A 22,298-nucleotide genomic window follows, 5' to 3' on the forward strand; every position below is an offset into this window, starting at 1 on the left:
GACCAATTTCAGCCAAAATTTTAAAATAGAAAATGTAACAAACTAAACAAAATAAATAAATGAACATGACAGCAACAGGGACAAACCCGTCTTATTCCAAACATATCCCACACATAAATATTTTGACTATATTTTCCCCTTGAAACCAGTCTAAATTAAAATGAGACAGGTGTTGTGAAGAAGATGTGGATTGATGGAGGAAGAACAGCACTGGAAAGATCCAAGTGGCCTCGGTGAATTCAGACGATATAAAAGGGGATTTGCATATGGAGCACCTGAGAGACAGCTGCAGACTGACAGCACTGGGCAGGTTGAGACTATGGCAGGGTGACACGTAATGAGATACTGCGTGTGTGTGTAAGTGTGTGAGCGTGTGTGCGTGTGCGTATGTGTGTGTGGAGGGGGCACAATTCATCTTGAGCTCAAACTTTCTGCAGAGGTCTTCAAAAATAGAGACGCCTCAGTTTTTCTCTATTTGGCACATCCATCTGTGTCCCTTTTTAATTGCCATTCCCCTTTGCACAGTTTTCATTTCTTTTTCTGTGCAGAAGTTAAAGCGGGGCACACAGGGACAGAGATAGTGCGGGCTTATCAGCAGGCATACATTAAAATGGACGTCGAGTTGCGCGAAGGACAATGCAGATATCTGGGCTTATATAGTTTAATATAGGGTAAAATGAAGTAGCCATATATATATTACGACAAATTGTGTTGTATTACCAAACAGATACAAAACAGGATGAACAACAACAAGATAACTGATACATGTGTTTGTGTTTGTGTTCTTTCACTGCATTTTTGTACTCTTGAATCATTTATTTAAAGGTGCACTCTGTAACTATAGAAGGTCTGCCCCTGCTTGTCTCCATGGAGATGTTGCCAAACAAGTAGGTGATACCGGAGTGAGTTATGGGCAAGATCTGTGGACAGCTGACCCCTTCTCGAATGCATGCTATCCACTTTGTTGTAAAAGTTGCTGCGAGTGCCGCCGTTGTCGTTCGGGTTGTATTATTTTGTATTGCGCTGCTGATCTTGACAGGAAATAAGTTCTATATGGACTATGAACCCGTTTTAAAGCCTGACAGAGAATCGGTGCAGTGTTGACTTGTTGGTCATGTAAGGTATTTTCTAGCGGTACAGCACTACATCAAACTGGTATCTTGATTTACTAACGCTAAGGTAAATAACACACAGCCACTAGTGGATATGGAATGCGTGGGGGATCACCAACACGCCATGCAGATGAGCGTGGGAGATTACGAGCGTGGGACAATACGATAACAGCTATGTTCTGGTCATTTTGGTTATGTGACCCCCACTTTGAGAGGGTTGTAAAACACTCACCTAGTTCGACCTTGCTTAAAGTTTCTTATTGTGTAGACCAGAAGAGGACTCGCCTTACAAACACACACACACACACACACACACACACCCACACACACACACACATTGGGAGACACTATAAAAGCTGTCAACAGGCACATCTCAGGACTCTCTTCTATCCTTTCCGCAAGAGAGTGTCGGTTGCGAACTACTTTGTATCATATTTTAGCTGCAACATTGTCCCAAATTCCCTATTGAAATGAAATGGAAGTGCCGCCACAAAGAAAGTGCAGTTTAGCAGCATTTAGACGCAAAAGTGGGCGGAATAAGGTCAATACTGTGGAACATTCCAGACTAAGCTATAACATCTCCATGGAGTCAAACATGTGTGACCAGAAAAGTTACACAATCCTCCTCTAATAAATGATTTTATTAATGCATCCACATAACACGTCTTTTTGTAGTAAACGACGTATTACTGAAATCAGCTCACTGCGCGTATTCTAAATATTGGTGACATTCAGAAACAGTTTTATATAATTCGGCGAAGATGGCTTCAGTGCACTCACAGTTGAGCAGTATCTGTGTTTTACTCAGAACTCATTTTCAGTATTTGAGTGTTGCTTTGAAGGATTTGTCAAGTGACTGCTAAGCCTATATTCTGAGCCTCACGGGGCATTAACATCCTCTTTACCATTTGATTTAGAAAGCGATTGCCCGTGACGCTCGTGTTGACAAGGTATTGAGGAGACATACACGGACGGCGGAGGGTTTTGGTTTGGTGACAGCTCAGTGGACTAAGCGCCGCACTATTTATGTGTCGCATGGCTTCAAATCTATCGCTGCCTGTCAAGCCACCTGTCTCTACCATCTGTCCTGCTCTTCACTGCACGCTATCTAATGAAACCAGATACAATACAGAAGAAACTTTTCCAGGAAAGTTCCACCATGCTTTTCCCTGGAGGAGCTTTGAAAAGTACGGACAACTCGACTTGTTAACAACTCATGCAAAACACTATTCTCAACATTGTCCCCAGATGATAATAGTTCAGTTCAGTTCTCACTATAAGTATGTCCAGCTCTTGACCTGCAGACGTCTAGGTCAAAAGGATAAGATTTATTAGGTAACATAGAGACAGTGACTGAACTAAAAGTACAGATACATAGATAAAAAGTTATTCAAGTAAAATTAAAAGTATCACATGAAGAAATCTACTTAAGTCAAAGTATTTAAGTAATTTAAAATGTAATTAAAGAGTAAAAAGTAAAAGTGTTGTTAGTGCTGTTAATTAGTTAGTGTTAAATTTAATAATAGTGATTAAAAATGACAGATATTTTGGTCAACAGAAGCAATATGAATCAATTTATTAACTTTTCTTATGAATTTTGTGTATTTATTTTGTTTGCTCAAAGCCGAAGCTTGGATTCAAAAATGTTAGTCAGGATATTGGCACCTGTTAACTCCTCAAATCATATGAAAAGTACATTTTACTTTTCAGTAGTGTTAAAAAAATGTAGTGGAATAGAAAGTACTGCTCTAACTGTAAAATGTACTTAAGTAAAGTACAGATACTGAAAAATTCTGCTTAAATACAGTACTTTACTAATTGTACTTTGTTACTTTCCGTCACAGGACTGTTGTAATCTTATTTGTAAACACTTTTTGTTCTTCTATCTTCGAATCACAAAGTCTGTCTTCTGTCACTCAGCAGAGAAGTTGAGGGTTCAACTCTTGCCCTAACCTGACACAGTCTTACTGCATGTATGAAGACTGCACGTCTCCCCCAAGTTTGGCCTGACTTTGGTAAAAAACAAATTTTAAGAAGCATGCACATGTCAATCTCAGCGTGCGGACCTCCTCACCCTGAATGACCCCTCCCCTCGCCCCGCTGTCTCGCCGCCATGGCGATGACTGGGCTTATACACACGGACTCCATCTGCGAAGGGAAAACCTGTCAGCCCTGGACGCGTCTCCTGCCTGTCTGTCTATGGGAGTGGATGTCTTCTTTATTTCCGTGTCAAGAAGGAGAGGATAAGAGCATGAAATCTCCAAGGACTTTTATGTATTTGATGGAAAACTGTCTATTTTTTTTGTTTTCAAACTATTTATGTTATCAGTCAAATCAGATATATTCACACATTTATGAATCAAATTCAAAATATTATGAGTGCATACAAAGCAACAAAGTGCAACAAAGATGTAATTTTATAGCAGTTACCTAGCAACCATAATGTTAACCATAATGTTAATGGCTCAGTTTAAAGTGTTTAAAGTCATCTGATTGGTGGTTCGAATCCCGCTCTTTACCTAAAACATCATTGGTAGAACTTTCAGATCCAATGTCCACAGGCTGGAGGTGTGATTCCAGCTTCCACAGATGAATGCTGCCATTGTGTCCTTGGGCAAGACACTTAACCCTCCTCGCCCCCAGTGTCTGCGTACACTGGTGTGTGAATGGGTGTGTGAATGGGTGAGTGGTTCCTTGATGTAAAGTGCTTTGAGCCTTGAAGGTGGAAAAGCGCTATATAAAAATGTGACCATTAGCGATGGCCAAAGCTTGTCTCAATTACACAATAGTTATGATTAGACTAATACAAAATAAACAACACATTTATTTTATTAAATGAGGATCTATAGTGTGAGAAAACTGCCTTCCTAGCACATAAACTCTCTGCAGTTTAGATGGAATTTTCTGCATTGATAAGTAGAGATATCCTGTTTTCCTCTATTTTTCTTCTCAACTTTTCCCCCACAAACTGCCTCTTAACTGATGTAAAACTATAAATATTCACCAGAGGTACTATTCCACAAAACCAAGTAATAAATAGTAAAACATGAAAACCTTGTGGGGTTGTAAATGCATGTAGCATATAGTAGTTAATACAAATGTGTCGGGTGAAGTCCCTGAAGATAAATACGTGCAGCCTTCATAGCTAAGAGCAATGAGCACAATCTCCTTCTCCAGATCTGGGGCAGTGCGATGATTAGGAATACCTCAAGGATTAGTGCATGTTTTATGTTGATAAGGCAAACCTGGAGGAAACATTCAGACATGGAGAACGTTCAAACTTTACTGCAGGAACTGAACCTGGCACCTGCTCACTTGATGGTCACAGTGCTAACCCGTGGTGGAGTTTTTTCATATCAGTGTTATCGATTTCTTCAATTTTTGTGTTGTGTTTAGTTTATTTGCATTCAGTTTGATAGTAAACTCACTCCGCTATGTGGACGGATAACAGAAATTTTATTAGTGATGCCAAATTCTCTGCTCAATGACTTTTGCCTCGATTTACCAGAACAACCTCCTAGACCTACAGTTTGCAGCGGATTAGAGGGAGGAAAATATTGCGCATGAGAAACTTATTTCACCTAAAACGCCTCACTGCAAATGAGCACAAAGTCATTCTGCTTAGATACGAGGCTTGACTTCAAATCCACACAGGTGCAAACAGAAAAGCAACATTTTTCTTAGTTCATAATCTATATGCTGTATAAATTACAGTCTTAAATAAACCACTGAACTAGTTCTATAACCAGATTGTCCATTTCAAATATCTAGTGGTGAATTTAAGTAAATCAAAAGCAACATGTTACTGAAGAATCACTGAATAGTTTTATTAACATTGGTGAGAATCCAAAACTCAACACATACATGGTGTCAGCATTAAGGACTAGCACAGTGAAACGTGCTCCAGCGAGTCCCCTTTTATAAGACAAATTTCTAAATGAAAGATTTTCCTGAGATGCAAAACAAAACACAACAATTTCATCAAATAATAAAAAAATCTAGAAGCAATTGTGTAACAAGTTGTAGTGAGTAAGAATTTATTATTTTAGTGGAGAAAGCCAGTCTGTACAGTGAACAAAGTAGGGCAAACGAAAACAAATAGAGGTTATCATTACTTTTATACTCCCCTTGGTGAAACTCGGGGCCTCTGTAATTTCAAACTGGTGAGACTGAACTGTACGCAGCATTTGTGTGCACAGGTGCACTGGGGCAGGTGGAGTTTTGGTGAGCTTTCATAATGATCAATTATTTCAGCTTAGAAGTCTTTCCACCTTAAAACACAGGCCAAAAGAACAGTCTCCAAAGAGGAAACAGCTGTTACACAAGAGGCTGGGATGAAGCGCGCCTCATAAAGTAGAAAAACTCATTTAACACTGATGTGATATTCACTATTTCAGACAATATTTTACATAATTTTAACTGTGACCGTTAGTGGCTGGTAAAAATAAAAACAAGAATTACTAGAAACATTTTGTGTATCAGTGGCAGAACTCAACAATGTGAATTCAAGACTAAAATCTTTCAGTCATGTTTGGTTTGTTGCTTTGTTTGTACTGAAATGCTGCAAATGACAATAACGTTGCAAAAATGCCATTGATTTTCAAAATGATATTTACCATGAATATTTCCAGGTTAAAGAATTCAATCCACATACATTTTGTGAATTGGTATCCGTCTTCACGTCCCTTAGCCAACATGAAAATTGTTCCTGAAATTGGGCAATTTCATGGCATAATGGAAGCCTCTATTGCAGGGCTTGCCTGATCTGCATAAACATACCACCTCAGCTGGTCCTCCACCTATTTTCAAAGAAAGATGTTTGCTATGAGCCAGGAAATGAAGCTTAAAAAGTAGAATGAAAAAACTAAACTCAAACCATGGACCTATGCCCAGTGGAAATGAAATAATGCTGTTTCTGTCTGTCCACCAGTGTGAAATTAGAAGCCTCTGATGTGTGTGTTTGTATTGAATAGGCAGCAGATTTAAAGCTTAGTTTCAACAAAATATAGAAATAACTAATAATATAAAATAAACTCAAAGCAAGCTACAGTTGAATCTACCAAATAGTGCATGATGGGATGTGCCAGGCTCTCAACACATCAAAATGGATTCTGATTGGACTAATTATTATAAAAAGCCATATGCAAGAAATTAGCTCATTACTTCCAATGTCAAAAGAAATATTTACATGTGGATTTTGTTAAAAAAAAATAAAATGCACAGAAAAAAAAAAATAAAAAAAATCAATCGCACATTTTACTAAGAAATAGTCTAATTAGTCAGAGTGCATAATTCAGGAGATGGCACCTGTTCAGCTCCTAATTCAACCAACAGCAATAATAACACATTTCTAATTCTTCAAATCAGTTTCATCAACACATGTAAATTAACAAAAGACTTGATTGACACCATCACTGCTTTAAGACACAGTAAGAATAGAAAATAAACTATAAAAACAGAACATCTTAGTGGTACAGTTATATACAGAGTGTGATGTTTTGCACAAGTTGTACAAAGTGATTGACGGGCTGAAGCACAATGAAGGCAATACTGTGCAAAAGTTTTAGTAAGACGTGCTTAAAATTCAAACCCACACAAGCAGAACTTAAAGAGTGCTGATGGGGTCAGATCACGTTTATAAAAAGATTCCCATTTGCCAAAACTATTTTCTCCTGGCACAGCTGCTTCCATGGAGACAAGCCAATTCCCTCCGAAATGCATTGCGAGATACTGTATATTCATTTCTTTCCTTCAAACTCTACATCCATTTGAATTTCTAATGGCGAGTGATTCATTTTAATAACTTTGCACATATTTTTGAACCTGAATCACCAATTTAAGACTAAAGACGATAATTTTTGTTTGTTTATACTTGCCTTCTGTCTATTGGCACCTTTCTTAACCCTTCCTAACACAATGAAAACTTTTGCACAGTACTTCTGCAAGTCTTTATATTGAAACCAGTAGCACTCATGAAAGTACTGATAATTGTTGGTTGCGTAGGTCGTATGCAGCGGAACACAAAGTGAATGGTGACACACTACAATTTTCGATCTATGGTTCCAAGCTTGAATTAACATACAGAGAAAGACCTTTTACTTGCTGACCTCATTTGCATAATGTTGTAAATTGGCCAGTGAATTGGAGACAGGTGGGGCCGTTTTATTGCCCTTGGTAATAATTTGCTCCCTCTTGGTGGATTAGTGCCTTGAAGTTTTGGATTTCAGAAACCAACTTAGGTTCCTGCAAACTAATGCACCATGGAAAATATAGTAGACAAAATAAAGGTATAAAAACAAGATATTAATTATGTTGTTTTTTTTTATTTCATACCCCATATTATTATAATTTATTTTAAAATCTTTGTCAACTAATTTTAGAATATTTTTTTCCTTCAAATCCATCCTGCTAAAAGCATGCCATATACACATAGCCTCTGTCACTATTATAAATATCCTTCACTGTTTGCATTTCTTGAATAATTTAAATAAAAATGAACCAGAGAAGCTCATTATATACATGCCCCATAGTAAAACTAATTAGAAGTGAGAAATAAAAAAAAGAGGTTGGCAAATATACAAATTTCTAACAGGATTCCAAACAGCACTTTCCACAATAAATCACTGTTTTGCAGACACAATATACAGAAGGGGAGTTTCAAAACTATAAATTATAACATTATAAACCTTTTTGCTGAAATTCCCAATAAAAATGCTTCACTTTATATGTGGACTCCAGAGAAAGTGGTGAATTGATTTCCAACAACCCATTCCGCCTTTTTGTGCTTCTTCTTTTGTTATGAGAATGTTTCAGAAAATAGCGCCCCCTTTGGACAATGACTTACCACTAGATTGTATTTTTTCAGATGATAAAACCCCATCAAATGAAACAGATGTGATCCGGCGTGACTACAGTATACAGGTAAGCTGCCTTGACCTTAAATTGTACGCACAAGAGGTATCAATCTAAACGTGAAATGAATACAAAAAAATTCAAAAATAGAAAATAAAATAAACTAGTCTAATCTTCAATCAAGGGGTTCTCCAAAACTATTTCAGTGACGTTGAACGTGTTGTGAAATTACAAATTGAAAAGCTAATTAACTAACGATACCATTTATACAGCAGTAGAGAAATGACTCTTTCTGTACACCCGAAAGCTCAATGACAAACTACCTTAAGCTTTTGTGATATTTTTTGCTAATCTGCAACTTGGACAGTGCAGCACTATACCGACAAAAAGTACATAGCAGATTTAGCATTTGAGTTATAGGATGAAAAAATGCTAACTGTCACTAGCATCTTGACATTTTTGGTGTGTATTATAGACGATACCACACTACCCTTTGTTTTTTGAATACCCCTAACCCTATTGAAAATCATATTATACACGTATCTGACAGACCTTGCTACAGTGTTACACAAAAAACCTTCTTCGTATCTTACAACGGGCATTTGTAATTACAAGTCTATTTGGTGGGAGAAAGCGAGAAAGAGAGAGAGCGATAGAAGGGGGTAAAGTTGTGGAGCGTCTAAAAATATGATTGACAAGTATAAGGCGTTACAACAGCACAGATCTTTGTTGAAATCGGAACGAAAATGATCAAAAGCTAAGCGCAAATGAACCGAGCGGACGCGAGTTGGCCGCCTCTCGAAGCTACCCACAGACAATATACATGAAGGCATTGACGAGATTTCAATGGTAGTTTTAGGCACCGTGTTTATGTGAGATATGAGCTTGGTGGTCATATGTGTGAACTGAATACTCGTGTGTAAGAGGGGAGGGTAGAAGAGAGGAGGCCATTTTGAAAAGCAGTCATGGTCGACTACACGGAGAAGGCGATAACTCCCACTGTAAGCTGCCTAGAACAAAATAGTGGACAAAATGGCCAACACCGAAGGCAATGCATGTGTTTCTTTGTCTGTGGTCGTCATGGTGAGGAGGCAGTGGTCAAACGATGGAGAGACAGAGAAGAGAGAGGTGGGGATGATGTGAGAGAGCCGTGACAGCGCCCCCTTCAGTCTAAATGAAGTACTCTTTCTTTTCCTCTGCGTGCGCATGGTTGCCCTCGGCGTTGATGATAGCCGTGTCAGCATCTGGCGCATCGTCTGCTCCCTTGGCCTCGTTTGTCAAATATGTTCCTACAAAAATACATAAAAAACAGCATTTGTATATAGAAGAAAACAAATAAAGTTGCAAAGTTGCTAGAGGCAAGAATAGCATGGATCTTGAGACGGCATCAGTAAAGCTACATTATTCATAAAGCCGTGATGAGGGACGGAAAATGCAAATGAGCAGGCAGCAGAGGAGCAGTGCAGACAGAGTCAATCAGAGCACATCACACCTATAGCAGGGCCTTCTCTGTGGAGGTAATTTAGGCCTAAGTGTGACTCCCACAGAGGGACATACCTCAAACTCTTCATTTAATATTTTTTAGGTACTTTTTAAAGAATTCTTCAAGTACAAGTTGTGATAAGTACACTATTTAGAGCCTTAATAAAGACTTCATGAAAAACACATATTTTAATAAGAAAGATTCAGGCTTAGTAACTTAGTAACTTAGTAATTAGGGTATTAATTAAGCTTGATAATAAATCATTCTTCATGCTTTATTAATGCTAATCGAGTCCCGCCCACTTTGAAGTCCACGCTGGTTCAGGATGTACATTCTTGATTTATTTTTCCCATAGACTTTTCAAAAAATTAAAATATTAACAATTCAAAGGCATTGCGGAGGCTAACCAGCTAACTAATGTCCATAACAGTCCAAAAAGCACATATACATTTGACGAAATGTTTTAATAACTTTGCAGTTTGTAAAGTTTCAGAAATATTTCAAATAAACTATAGGTGGTGGTCATGAGTTACAGCTAAGCAAGATTTCATACTTTTAATATATACAGTATATATTTTTGGAAAGTCTATGAGAAAAATGAAAAGGAAATTTACTTCCGGTATCAGGGGACGGGCGGTCACTTATTCAGATGTAATTATTGTGAAATGTTACCCACGCTTACCAGCTTTTAACCAAACATTTTCTCTGTATATGAATTTGAATGTATTGTATTTTGTATAAAAAGTTTAAACTATTTTGCCCAAGCCACTCTACAACTTCTGAACCACTTCTTGATAAGGTTGCTGTTTTATTAGTTTATTGTACTACTTAGAATGTTTTATTGTCTCTTATACTAAGGTCCTAAAAGAAAACTAAATTACCAAATAAAAGCTCAAAGCCACTTAAACTGAGTAAATTTACTTCTTTAATTATATGTATTTGTTATGAGCCAGAGTGTGGCCAACTTGGCAGCAGTAAAGGACAGGGCTGCTTTAACGGCCTGAATGTAATACTGTTAAAGGACAGTGATTTATGGAGCCTATACTGTCTGATAGAGATTAAATATAAATTAAAGCCGCGAGCGGCGATGATGGCCCTCGCCCCCCGGGCGACCGCCCCCCCATGCAACCGCCCGGGGTCAGCCACCGCCCCCCACGCACCATTCTCCCCACCCGGCCACCCCCCTGCCGCTATCCATCCCCCTTCACACAGTTTCTACATATGTGTGGACATTGCATTATAATGACGGTCCATGACTTTGAACCGGCAACCTCGTGTACAATACAGGCGAACCGTGTGGAATTTGGAGAAAATGTGGATAACTTATGAAAACCCATGTGTCTGGATGTGGCATGTGAAATCTGAGCTAATTTGGACCAAAAACCTGAGACTAGTAGCGTTTTGAAAACACGCTGCGAATGAAGTGGCGAATTTTTTATCCAAAATGGCCGACTTCCTGTCTGTCATACAGCAGTACTTCAATTCATATTTATGCTTATCCACCCATTCTCTATCACTGTTCTGCTTTTTGTGTGTGTTTTCCAAAATAAACCAGGCTCCTCTCCCATAGGGGTAAATTTTTAGGTGGCGCCGTCGAGTCAGGGGGCATGGGACATTTTCCTGACACCAATTTTATGAATTTTTTCGCCGAGCCGGTCGATTCTATACCCCCATGTGAGACTTTTCGTGAATGTTCAGGGGGTGAAAAATGCGATTGTTTTAGCAGAAAAACGAAGAACAATGTTAATATGCAGTGTGGCCCTGAGCTGTGTGGCCCTGACTCTGTATGAGAGGGGTCTGTGGCTTTGTACCGGCAACCACGTACATAATACAGATATGGTGTAATTGACTTTTTTGACCCTTTTAATGCCCACAATTATCTCCCCAAGTTTCATGCCAATCGGACAAAGTTGTGTATTTTACCAATACTGTAGGGGGCGCTATAGTGTTCATTTAGATAACAATTAATAGTGCATTCTATTAATACCCTCACATCACACATGTGATGTGAATTTGAGCTGTGTAGACCAATGCATGTGCGTGTCAGACATTTTTTAATGATTCTTTTTTTTAGTATTTGCGCCCCTGGTGGCCAACCGTGGAAAATGACTCATGGCCATAATGTAATTTTTTGTTTCTTCTGATGCCACTGATTTATTCCCCGAATTTCGTAGGAATACGATAATGTTGGCGTTTCACCCCTATGGTAGGGGGCGCTATAGTGTTCATTTTTATTACAATTAATAATCCATTTTATTAATACCCTCATATTACACGTGTGATGTGAATTTGAGCTGTGTAGACCAATGCATGTGCGTGTCAGACATTTTTCAATGATTTTTTTTGGAGTCTTTGCGCCCCTGGTGGCCAAGTGTGAAAAATGGCCTATGCCCGTAATATTATTTTTTGGTCCATGTCATGCCCCCAATTTATTCCCCGAATTTCGTAGGAATCCAATAATGTTTGCCTTTCACCCCTATGGTAGGGGGCGCTATAGTGTTCATTTTGATTAAAATTAATATTGCATTCCATTCATGCCCCAATCACACATATGTGATGTGAATGTGAGCTCTGTAGGGCAATGCCTGTGGTAGTGAGAGGACATCGAAAAAACAGGAAACGAAGGCGTATTTCGGTGGCGGTGTACGGGCGAACCGTGTGGAATTCGGAGAAAACGTGGATAACTTTTGAAAACCCATGTGTCTGGATGTGGCATGTGAAATCTGAGCTCATTTGGACCAAAAACCTGAGACTAGTAGCGTTTTGAAAACACGCTGCGAATGAAGTGGCGAATTTTTGATCCAAAATGGCCGACTTCCTGTCTGTCATAGAGCAGTGCTTCAATTCATTTTTATGCTTGTCCCCCCATTCTCTATCACTGTTCTGATTTTTGTGTGTGTTTTCCAAAATAAACCAGGCTCCTCTCCCATAGGGGTGACATTTTAGGTGGCGCCGTCGAGTCAGGGGGCATGGGACATTTTCCCGACACCAATTTTATGAAATTTTTTGCCGAGCCGGTCGATTCTATACCCCCATGTGAGACTTTTTGTGAATGTTCAGGGGGTGAAAAATGCGATTGTTTTGGCGGAAAAACGAAGAACAATGTTAATATGCAGTGTGGCCCTGGGCTGTGTGGCCCTGACTCTATATGAGAGGGGTCTGTGGCTTTGCACCGGCAACCGTGTACATAATACAGGTATGGTGTAATGGACTTTTTTGACCCTTTTAATGCCCACAATTATCTCCCCAAGTTTCATGCCAATCGGACAAAGTTGTGTATTTTACCAATACTGTAGGGGGCGCTATAGTGTTCATTTAGATAACAATTAATAGTGCATTCTATTAATACCCTCACATCACACGTGTGATGTGAATTTGAGCTGTGTAGACCAATGCATGTGCGTGTCAGAAATCTTTTTATGATTTTTTTTTTAGTATTTGCGCCCCTGGTGGCCAACCGTGGAAAATGACTCATGGCCATAATGTAATTTTTTGTTTCTTCTGATGCCACTGATTTATTCCCCGAATTTCGTAGGAATCCGATAATGTTGGCGTTTCACCCCTATGGTAGGGGGCGCTATAGTGTTCATTTTTATTACAATTAATAATCCATTTTATTAATACCCTCATATCACACGTGTGATGTGAATTTGAGCTGTGTAGACCAATGCATGTGCGTGTCAGACATTTTTCAATGATTTTTTTTGGAGTCTTTGCGCCCCTGGTGGCCAAGTGTGAAAAATGACCTATGCCCGTAATATTATTTTTTGGTCCATGTCATGCCCCCAATTTATTCCCCGAATTTCGTAGGAATCCGATAATGTTTGCGTTTCACCCCTATGGTAGGGGGCGCTATAGTGTTCATTTTGATTAAAATTAATATTGCATTCCATTCATGCCCCAATCTCGCATATGTGACGTGAATGTGAGCTCTGTAGGGCAATGCCTGTGGTCGTGAGAGGACATCGAAAAAACAGGAAACGAAGGCGTATTTCGGTGGCGGCGTACGGGCGAACCGTGTGGAATTTGGAGAAAACGTGGATAACTTTTGAAAACCCATGTGTCTGGATGTGGCATGTGAAATCTGAGCTCATTTGGACCAAAAACCTGAGACTAGTAGGGTTTTGAAAATACACAACGAAAAATTTGGCGAATTTTCGATTCAATATAGCCGACTTCCTGTCCGTCCTAGGGCCGCACTATGATTGGCTTTTTTGCTTGTCTCCATGAGCTCTATCACTGGTGTGAATTTCGTCGAGCTAGGGTGAAAAATGCGTGTCGGCTCCCAATTCATTTTAAAATTTTGAATTTTCTAGGTGGCGCTGTCGAGCCAGTGTGTGTGGGTCATTTTCGTGATGCATATTTTCTTGAATTTTTTGCCAAGCCGGTCGATTTGATACCCCCATGTGAGACTTTTCGTTGACGTTCAGGGGGTGAAAATTGCGATCCCAGGGGTAGAAAAAAAATAATAATAAGAAGAAGAAACCCAGGAAGAACAATGCCCCTCGCCATCACTTCGTGAGTGGCGAGGGCCAATAATATAACTGTTTTTATACATTATACAAACTATACATTATACACAAATATACAAAATTATACAAATGAAAAGTATTTTACACTAAATAACTTTTTTGGTGGAGGGTCTAACACCTGCTTATCTTCATGGAGATGCTATCACTTTGCTTGGAGTATTTACAGTAACTTATCTCTTCAGTATTTATATAGTTTTTATTGCTCAAAACCTTATAACACATGTATTTTTACTTTGAGCAGCTCACCTCTCCACAGATCTGACCTGTAACTTGGCCTGGTGGCATCATCTGCACGTCTCCATGGAGATAGATATGTTTATTGCCATACTGTTAAATATTGCAGGCAAAGTAATCACGTCTCTATGGTGCATGCAGGTGGAGTACCACCAGAAATATGACACAGTACATCTTTAATGAAAAGCGTCTTGCCGTCCTATTGGCCAGTGCTAGTGGCTGTACTTTTTGTCCTTTCAGCAGAGGACAGCTGAACTAGGCCATGCTCCGCTGCGTCCGTGAGCTCTGAGACAGACAGCTCCAGATCACTGCGGTCGTACCTTTATGCCTGGCCAGATATCTCCCCAGGACAATGATTAAACACAAGGTGACGAAGACCACTACAGCCACCACTCCACCGATCAGCGCATGGTCCGTGCCGTGCTGCCCCACTGCGTTTGGGTCTGAAGAGAAAACACGGACAAAAAAGAGTCAAGGCAGAACAAACAACTAAATACACAGGTCAGGCATAACATTATGACCACCTTCAAAATATCATATTTCATACACAACAAGTAACAATGAACTGGGTATTGTATTTTATAAAAAATCCAACATTCAATGTGTTTTTTTTTAATCTATTGACTTAAAGCAGCTTTCTGGAGATGGCATGACACCTGCATGATTCCATGGAAATCATTATTCAGTGCATTAAAAATAATAAAATAATAATAAAAAAAAAGTTATATTGTAGGGCTTTAAATCTGTGTCTCTGATATACACCAAAGCCTGAATGCCTTGTTTTGTACAATGCAAAACACCAGCAGTGGGCACCAGACCTGCTTTTGCTACTTTTGTCAAACTGCACAGTAGAAGCAATTTGACCTCTGCCTAATACATTCCCAATAACATTTAATTGTCATAATGTTATGCTTGATCAGTGTACATCAAAAACACAATGCCAAAACAGCAGAAAGAGCTTATTCCTAAAGATCATTTTAAGCCGCTGTTATCCCTCCTATTGCGCAGAAGCTTGTGTAGAATATAATGCAGACAAGGGAGACAGACAGAAGACCTGCAAAATGAAGGAACATGAAAAGAGGAAAAAAAGACTTTGAATAATTTAGGCTGGTCCCTGCAGGAGTCCCCAACATGCAAAGCAGGGCAACAGTGAAGAGACGTACACAGTAAATAAATCATCATAGACAAAATACAAAAGAGAAGATCTGTAATTTTTCTAGTTCGTTGCCAAGGCAGACAAAAAGTTGAGAAAATGAAGTAAGGTTTTGCCACTGCCCCTATAGGTGTCGGCGGAAACAATTGTCAAGTCATGAAAGACAAGTCGGTTCAAGCCTCATGCAAAAGGCATCAAAGGACTTTTTCTAAGTATGATTTCCATGTATTCACTCGTCTGCCTCTGAGGCCAGTCAAGGTAAGGCTAAGGACAAGGCACTAGTGGGGGCATGGGAGATGAATGTGGAAAAGTTGACAGAGACAGCGGTGGAGGAGAGCCTGTATTATTCATATGTATCAGTCTTATGACACCTGAGAAATTAGCGCTCCTCATTATCCTGCCGCAGCGGTTGTCACTGTCTCTCTCTGTGTTTGTGTGGAGGGGAGAGATGGCTCAAATACAGCACAGTGGCAGCGCAGATGGAAAGCAGGCAGAGACAGTCAACATTAGCATACGCCTGATCTATGTAAATTTGGGAACATGTCTACGCGCTGGAGAGGGTCTGCTCTATAGACATTTCAAGATAAGCCAGCCAATGTCAAACCAGAGATTCTAATGGTCTATATACAGTGGCATATTCAGTTGGTTAATTATATGCCAAAAGCTTATATTGATTCAACATGTATGTCAGAAGTTTCAGTTCATAACACTCTCAGTCATGAATTATAAGGTGCATAATTGTCTTAATTAATTAAAAAAGGGGCAAAAATAGTGAGCTCCAAGCCTGAATCAATTAAACGGTGTAAATTTTTAACTAAACTAAAAGCACATTATTTCATTTGGGATGTTTTTATTGTACTAAGAAACAAAAAAATGTCTAATTGTAATATCTTTATGATGAGTGGGCTTGCATCTCCACAAACCCGACTCATACTTGGCCTGGATAAGGGCCACATCCTGCTTATCTCCATGAAAATGTTGCTCCTTTGACTATAATAATCCACAGTACAGTATAAAACTCATTTATCTCTGTGGGGAATGTTGGAATGAACAGTTTTAACTTTTCATGAAATCACAGGTGACTGACAGTGAAACAGTTCAGTACCTACAGTCTCTCCAATATATACAAAGTGACTTGCTCAAGGGCTGAGCACAATCAGTATTAATCCATTAGTCGGTGAGTGATTCTTTAATATCTTTCACACAAACCAGATTGAGATCATATATCGAGAAGAATCTCTACTTTTACAGTGGCTAGGACAGTACTTGTACACTCCAAGGGATAATTACAGGTTAACCGAAGCCAGTGGAGTTGAACAGCCTCTAGCCAGTGCACGGTGGAGTCCATCACAGCACACATATTGACTGTTTCGCTTTACTAATCTTTTCTTTAGGTGTCCGCCCATGTGGCCAAACTGAACAACTGCAGCTTCTGTGGGTCTGCAGGTCTTCACAGCCGACTGCCTCCTCCTGCCACACTGCTCCTCACACATCTCTCTGTGCTGGAGTTCTGCTTGGTCAGTGGTGCAAAGACCAAAGCACTAACACATATACGAGTGTCCCTCCTCACCTCTATGTGCCAGCACACTCTTGTCACCATCATGGCGGCTTCACTGTGGCAGGTACAACACAAAAGCAAGTGAGCACAGGTCCTGGCTCTCACTGGCACCCATGCACTGTACACTTGGGTGGATGAGATTGTTTTGTGTTAAAGGTTATATGGGGAGGGAGTGTGAAGAAAATCCCTGTATATTCCAGAAAGATGTGATATCATGGTTTTATGGAAATACCACTGTGTTCTCACACTGACAACTACTAACATGGAAACATGGGAAGCCTTATGCTACACATAGAGATGCATATTACTTTATATTATAATGACTGTGAGGTAGGACAAGAGCCTTGGCAGAGGTCTGCTTGTGTTTTTCACTCCTGATTTGAGCAGCATTGCAGTTTAATTAAATGCACAGCTCTATTTAATATCTACCTGGTGATGTGGTACATATACATCCAAAACATACTGTATATTGATATGTTTTCTCCACACAAAAAGAAAAAAAAAATACTGCTACATTTTGTCTAACAAATTAGCAATTGTACACAGTGGTAGAGCTTTTATAAACTCTGCATGGTTTGTCCCATGTTTATTCATCAGCTTGGACCATTTTTACCAAATAAAATGTGCTGCATTGTAAAGTACTACCCAACTGTTATATATTTTTAAAATCGTAATATAATTTCATTTGATATACATTTATACATTTATTTAGGTCATCGTGGGAAAAATTTTCTTTTATCCTCACTTTTTTCCTCCTCTACAAAATGTATAAAACATATGATTTTAAATGTAAACCTTTTGCCCATAACCTTTAAAATGTGCCCCATGAAAAGTTGCTAACCCACATGGTATGCTTCATCTGTTCTGCTATAATGTATTCTGTAGAAAGCAGCGAGCTACAGCGGGGAGTGAGAGGACACGCAGCGCAGGGGAAAATGGAGATTGATGGACAGGAAAAGAGTGAAATTTAAGACAAACTGAAAGACGCTGTGGTGGAGAGGGATCTAGAGGAGAGGATTAGACATTTTTATGGTTCCAGGAGACATTATCTTTTAATAAGGGCACATACATTCTTCTCTGTGTGATTTAATATGGGAGCGTGGCAGAGCAAACTCCTCTTTAATATTTATGGTTCTCTCCTTGTCACCTGGCCTTGTGAGCCGGCAGATTTCATAAATTAAAGGAGTTCATGGCTTCTTTTTAACCACTCCCTAACTGGACTCAACCACTGGTGCCACTATAGGGTCACATACTGCTACAAAATACAATATCAATTTCTTGTATTATACATCTGCTGTACTCAAAACCTTGATATTATTAGGCTTTAGAGTTCCACTGCATTTAAACCAGGTCTATAACAACAACCTAAACAAGGCCTAAATAGGACTAAACCAAAAACTAATCTAGACAGAGGAAAAAATCCTCCAAGGTAGTTGTCTCCAAGCCAAGCTCAAGATCATGGAGATGGATCCCCGAGCACTGTACGCTCTGCTGTAGCTCACTGCTCCTGACAGGTTGCCCCAGTGGCACTAGTTGAAGAATTGGTCAAATGTAAAGAATGAATGTCCCTCACAAGGGATCAATAAAGTATACCTTGACCTTAAATACACCCCACCAGAAAAAAACTGCATGCCACAGGTTAAGAAATTAGCCTTCACATGTAGTTGTAATATTAGGCAAAATACTATATATTACAAAAAACTAATAACACTGGACATTATGTAGTTACAAAGTGTCAACATGGCTGACACAGATGGAGGTTAACCACAGAAAAGTGAATACAGCTTTTATTATGAGTTCAAATATTCCATCAAGGGCTCAGCTGGAGAGACGCCATGTGAGTACAAGAAGAGAGGCAAAGATTAAGCCCCAATTTAATCAAGTGCTCACTTCCATTTGATAGGTACACCTGCACTGTCACACACACACACACACACACACACACACACACACACACCCACACGGACATAGAAACACACCCACACAGACACACACACAAAGACAAAGACATACATAAACACAGACAATATTCAGGGTAAATTTTGTCAAGGTTTGTTTATTCGACCATCGTACACTTAAATGCCAATCTTGTTTGCATCTCGGAAGTGTCTTTTATAAGCAATAAATCAACAGGTCTATCAATTTATCTAAGTAATTAAGCATTTTTATATTCAGGCTTGGATTTGAATGGTATTTTAATGGTATTTATCACTGAAAAGCATCTATAGGAAACCAGAAAACACTTTTTTATGCACTCAAATATTCCAAAACAACCAGGTAACAATCTAGAATACCACTGAATCAAAAATAAATACCACCATGACCCCATCACTTAACAGTTTCCTTGTTGAAATACTGTACAATACACATATACATTGTGACTGTAGTTTCTCTAAACAGCCAACATTTGCATATATTCATCTTTTTGCTTTACTTATTGTTGCTTATGTAGCGCTCGTCTCTGTGGCTCAGATCAATAAAGCAGCAGTGAGTGGCCTTAGTGCTCCTTACACTGCTGCAGTGTCCTTGTGCTTCCAGTGAGGGTCAGCTGGTGTGTAACAGTAAATGTGTTATTATAATAGAAAGCTGGATTTACACACTACACAGAACTCCTCACCTGGACTACATTCAAATCTATCTGTTACTAATTTTTATATTTTAACTACTCAATTATGCAACTACTGTAGGTCAGACAACTAATGAAGGGCCTTCATACACATTTACATCCATATTACAGGAATTTGTTAATCAAATTGTCTCTTGTAAATGAATGGTGATGTGGTGGTGATGGATGGTGATTTCCAGTGCTAACCTTATGGTATCCATATTTATGCATTCATTTGGCCTTTGGACACTTTGGCTTTTCGCAACTCACAATAATGTGGATGGAAACGGGTATTTAAAAGGTTATTTAGTCCCAGGATTCTTTGTAAAAGGTCTCAGTTGCCAGAAGGTGCAGGATAAGTTAATGTGAGCAAAAATATATATCTGCAGGCATCAAAATTAGTTATTAGAAAAGGCAAAATAAAGAGGTATTGACTTTGAAATCTGGGGGAACATTAGGAAAGAAAATTACTATTTTATGATGCAGAGTGGTGCAGAGTGGTGTTGGAGAAGCAGGATTACTCAAACATATGTGAATAAAACAACACAAAACACCAGGTATGTTTTTGGTAAGGCTAGATTAGACCTAAAGCTTAAATATATAAATATGATATTAATAATGCCTTACACTTGTAATGCACTTTACAGGTTTAAACCACTACACTACAGTCATACTCATTCACCCCACTAGCACAAGCTACTGGCCACATAGCCACAGCTATAGCCTGAGGCAGTTTGAAGGAAGTGAAGTCCCTCTGACCATCACCTATCACTCACACACACCACTTTCATAGTAGGCAAGGGTAAAGTGTCTTGCCTAAGGACACAGCGACAGAACTTGGTCTGAGTGGGAATCAATCCTCCAACCTTTGGTTTGGGGGACCACTGCTGGACCACTGGGAGACCACTGCTCTAACTACTAAGCCACTGTCGCCCCATATATATATATATATATATATATATATATATATATATATATATGGCTTTTGCAAAGAACATTATCTTTAAGTAATGAAAAGACTTGCCAGCATCATTTATTGAGTCAATTACATCCAATTTTTCTTTTGGCTGGGATTGGAAATATAGCCCTTGGCTCCTAAAGCTGTTTTAGTGCCAAGCTCAAAGAACCCTCCAAGGCAGAAGTAAAGCAAAAATATATAGCAAGAAAGCTGAAAACTTTCACACGTACACACAGTCCCGCAAGACGGATAGAAGACACATGTGTGCTGTGGGTCCCAAGACATTTTTGTGCTTATTTGGATCAAACAAATATCCTGCTGAATCTAGAATAAAAGCAGGCAGACGGCGGACACTATCATCTGCTCTTCCATCCCAAACTCATTCAGCTGTGACTACTTTGATAGCAGTGTTAGACATTAATCACAGGAATTAATTTCACTTGAAAATGTCCACCAAATATGCCAATCATTATGTCATACATTTCAATACAGTAGATGACAGTAGTGTGTTCTGAATGTGTTCATACAGTGACTTCATGTACACAATATAAGTCAATAGAAACACTGCATATGACTCCTTCCCCCTTATTATAGGATAGTGGACAACTTTAAACATATTTTTACACTTAATTTTGCAAGTTCAAATCATGTTATTTCCAGACGATATTCTCAACCAGTGTGGCCCGCTTAACTTGGCTATTCCAACGTAGACACCATTATCTTTCCTCATTGAGATGAAATGAATTGAAATTGCTATTAACTCATAATTCATATCACGCGCCCCAGGATGTAATGATTTTTCTGCCTTTGTCCAACACTACCATTAGAAATTGTTGCCATAACTCTTCCCTAAAGCTAGTTAATGTGACAGCTCATCAATAAACTCGCAGGCAATAAGTGGAGAGCCCTTTGCATTATGTTTTAATTCCTCCTGTGTTCCAGTGTTTTATGGGGCAGGAGACCAGGAGAGTGGGGGGCTGCAGAGGAGGTCTGAAGGTACAGCTCAATATTTAACCAATGTTCCCTGGGGGACACTGCAAACGGAACTTAGCCTTTCTGTAACAAACCATTTACCCTCCAGGAAATATGTCTTATGTTCATTGCATGACCCAACCTGTGGCCTCCATCTTGAAATGAGATCGATAGCAATGGAATAAAGCAGCGCCTCCAAGGACCCACAATGGTTCTTTCGTTTATTGGGTTTGCATGAAAAAAGCAAAATCGTAGATAAGTGTAAAGGTGAAAATGGGGTTAGTTAGAACATGGAGATATCATCACATTATCTGATATGATAGATGTGTCCAATAGAAGAATCAACAAGAAAGGGGACATGAAATAGTTTATTTTAAGAAATAAACAGAGGAATTATGTACAGTAGCTATGTAACTTTTATAGTGAGGGGTCTGCCACCTGTTTGTGTCCCGTAGATTCTTTGGTTGGAATGAGGAAGAGGGATCCCTTCTCCACAGATTTAATTTAGCCTGCACTTACTTGTCTCCTTGTCTGCTAAGTTTAAAGCCATACTGTGGACAGTACTCAATTATGCTCTATTGTTGCCTTCCAGTTAAGCACATGAAAGCAAACTTTTAGATGAGACAAATGAACCGCTCAAAGCCATATTACACTGCATCATTTGGGAGTGAAACACTTTCCAGCAGCCTCAGTGCATTTTGATCACAATCCAACTTAAATAATGTATCTCATTTGTTTAGAAGAGAAGAACACTAATGTCTTGTGACGCTTTTGGTCTATAATTACTTTACACAAAGACCTTAGCTGCCTTCCTCAGTGTGGCATAAGTTACGAAGATA

General features: G+C 39.2%; 1 protein-coding gene across 3 annotated transcripts in view; it reads right to left on the minus strand.

Moving 5' to 3' along the window:
- Window positions 1–4,916: 4,916 nt before the first annotated feature.
- cadm2a (cell adhesion molecule 2a) overlaps window positions 4,917–22,298 on the minus strand; it is a 234,638-nt gene continuing 217,256 nt past the window's right edge. For 2 of the 3 annotated variants that reach the window (XM_033978258.2, XM_033978257.2), the window contains 2 exons: window positions 14,534–14,656; window positions 4,917–9,253 (listed from right to left, as the gene is read on the minus strand). In XM_033978258.2, the coding sequence (XP_033834149.1) occupies window positions 9,135–9,253; window positions 14,534–14,656 (242 nt within the window). In that variant the 3' untranslated portion in view covers window positions 4,917–9,134. The remainder of the gene's footprint in view (window positions 9,254–14,533; window positions 14,657–22,298) is intronic. The other variant, XM_033978259.2, reaches the window with a different exon arrangement.

This window comes from Periophthalmus magnuspinnatus, chromosome 14, assembly GCF_009829125.3.
Source record: "Periophthalmus magnuspinnatus isolate fPerMag1 chromosome 14, fPerMag1.2.pri, whole genome shotgun sequence".
NCBI lineage: Eukaryota > Metazoa > Chordata > Actinopteri > Gobiiformes > Gobiidae > Periophthalmus > Periophthalmus magnuspinnatus.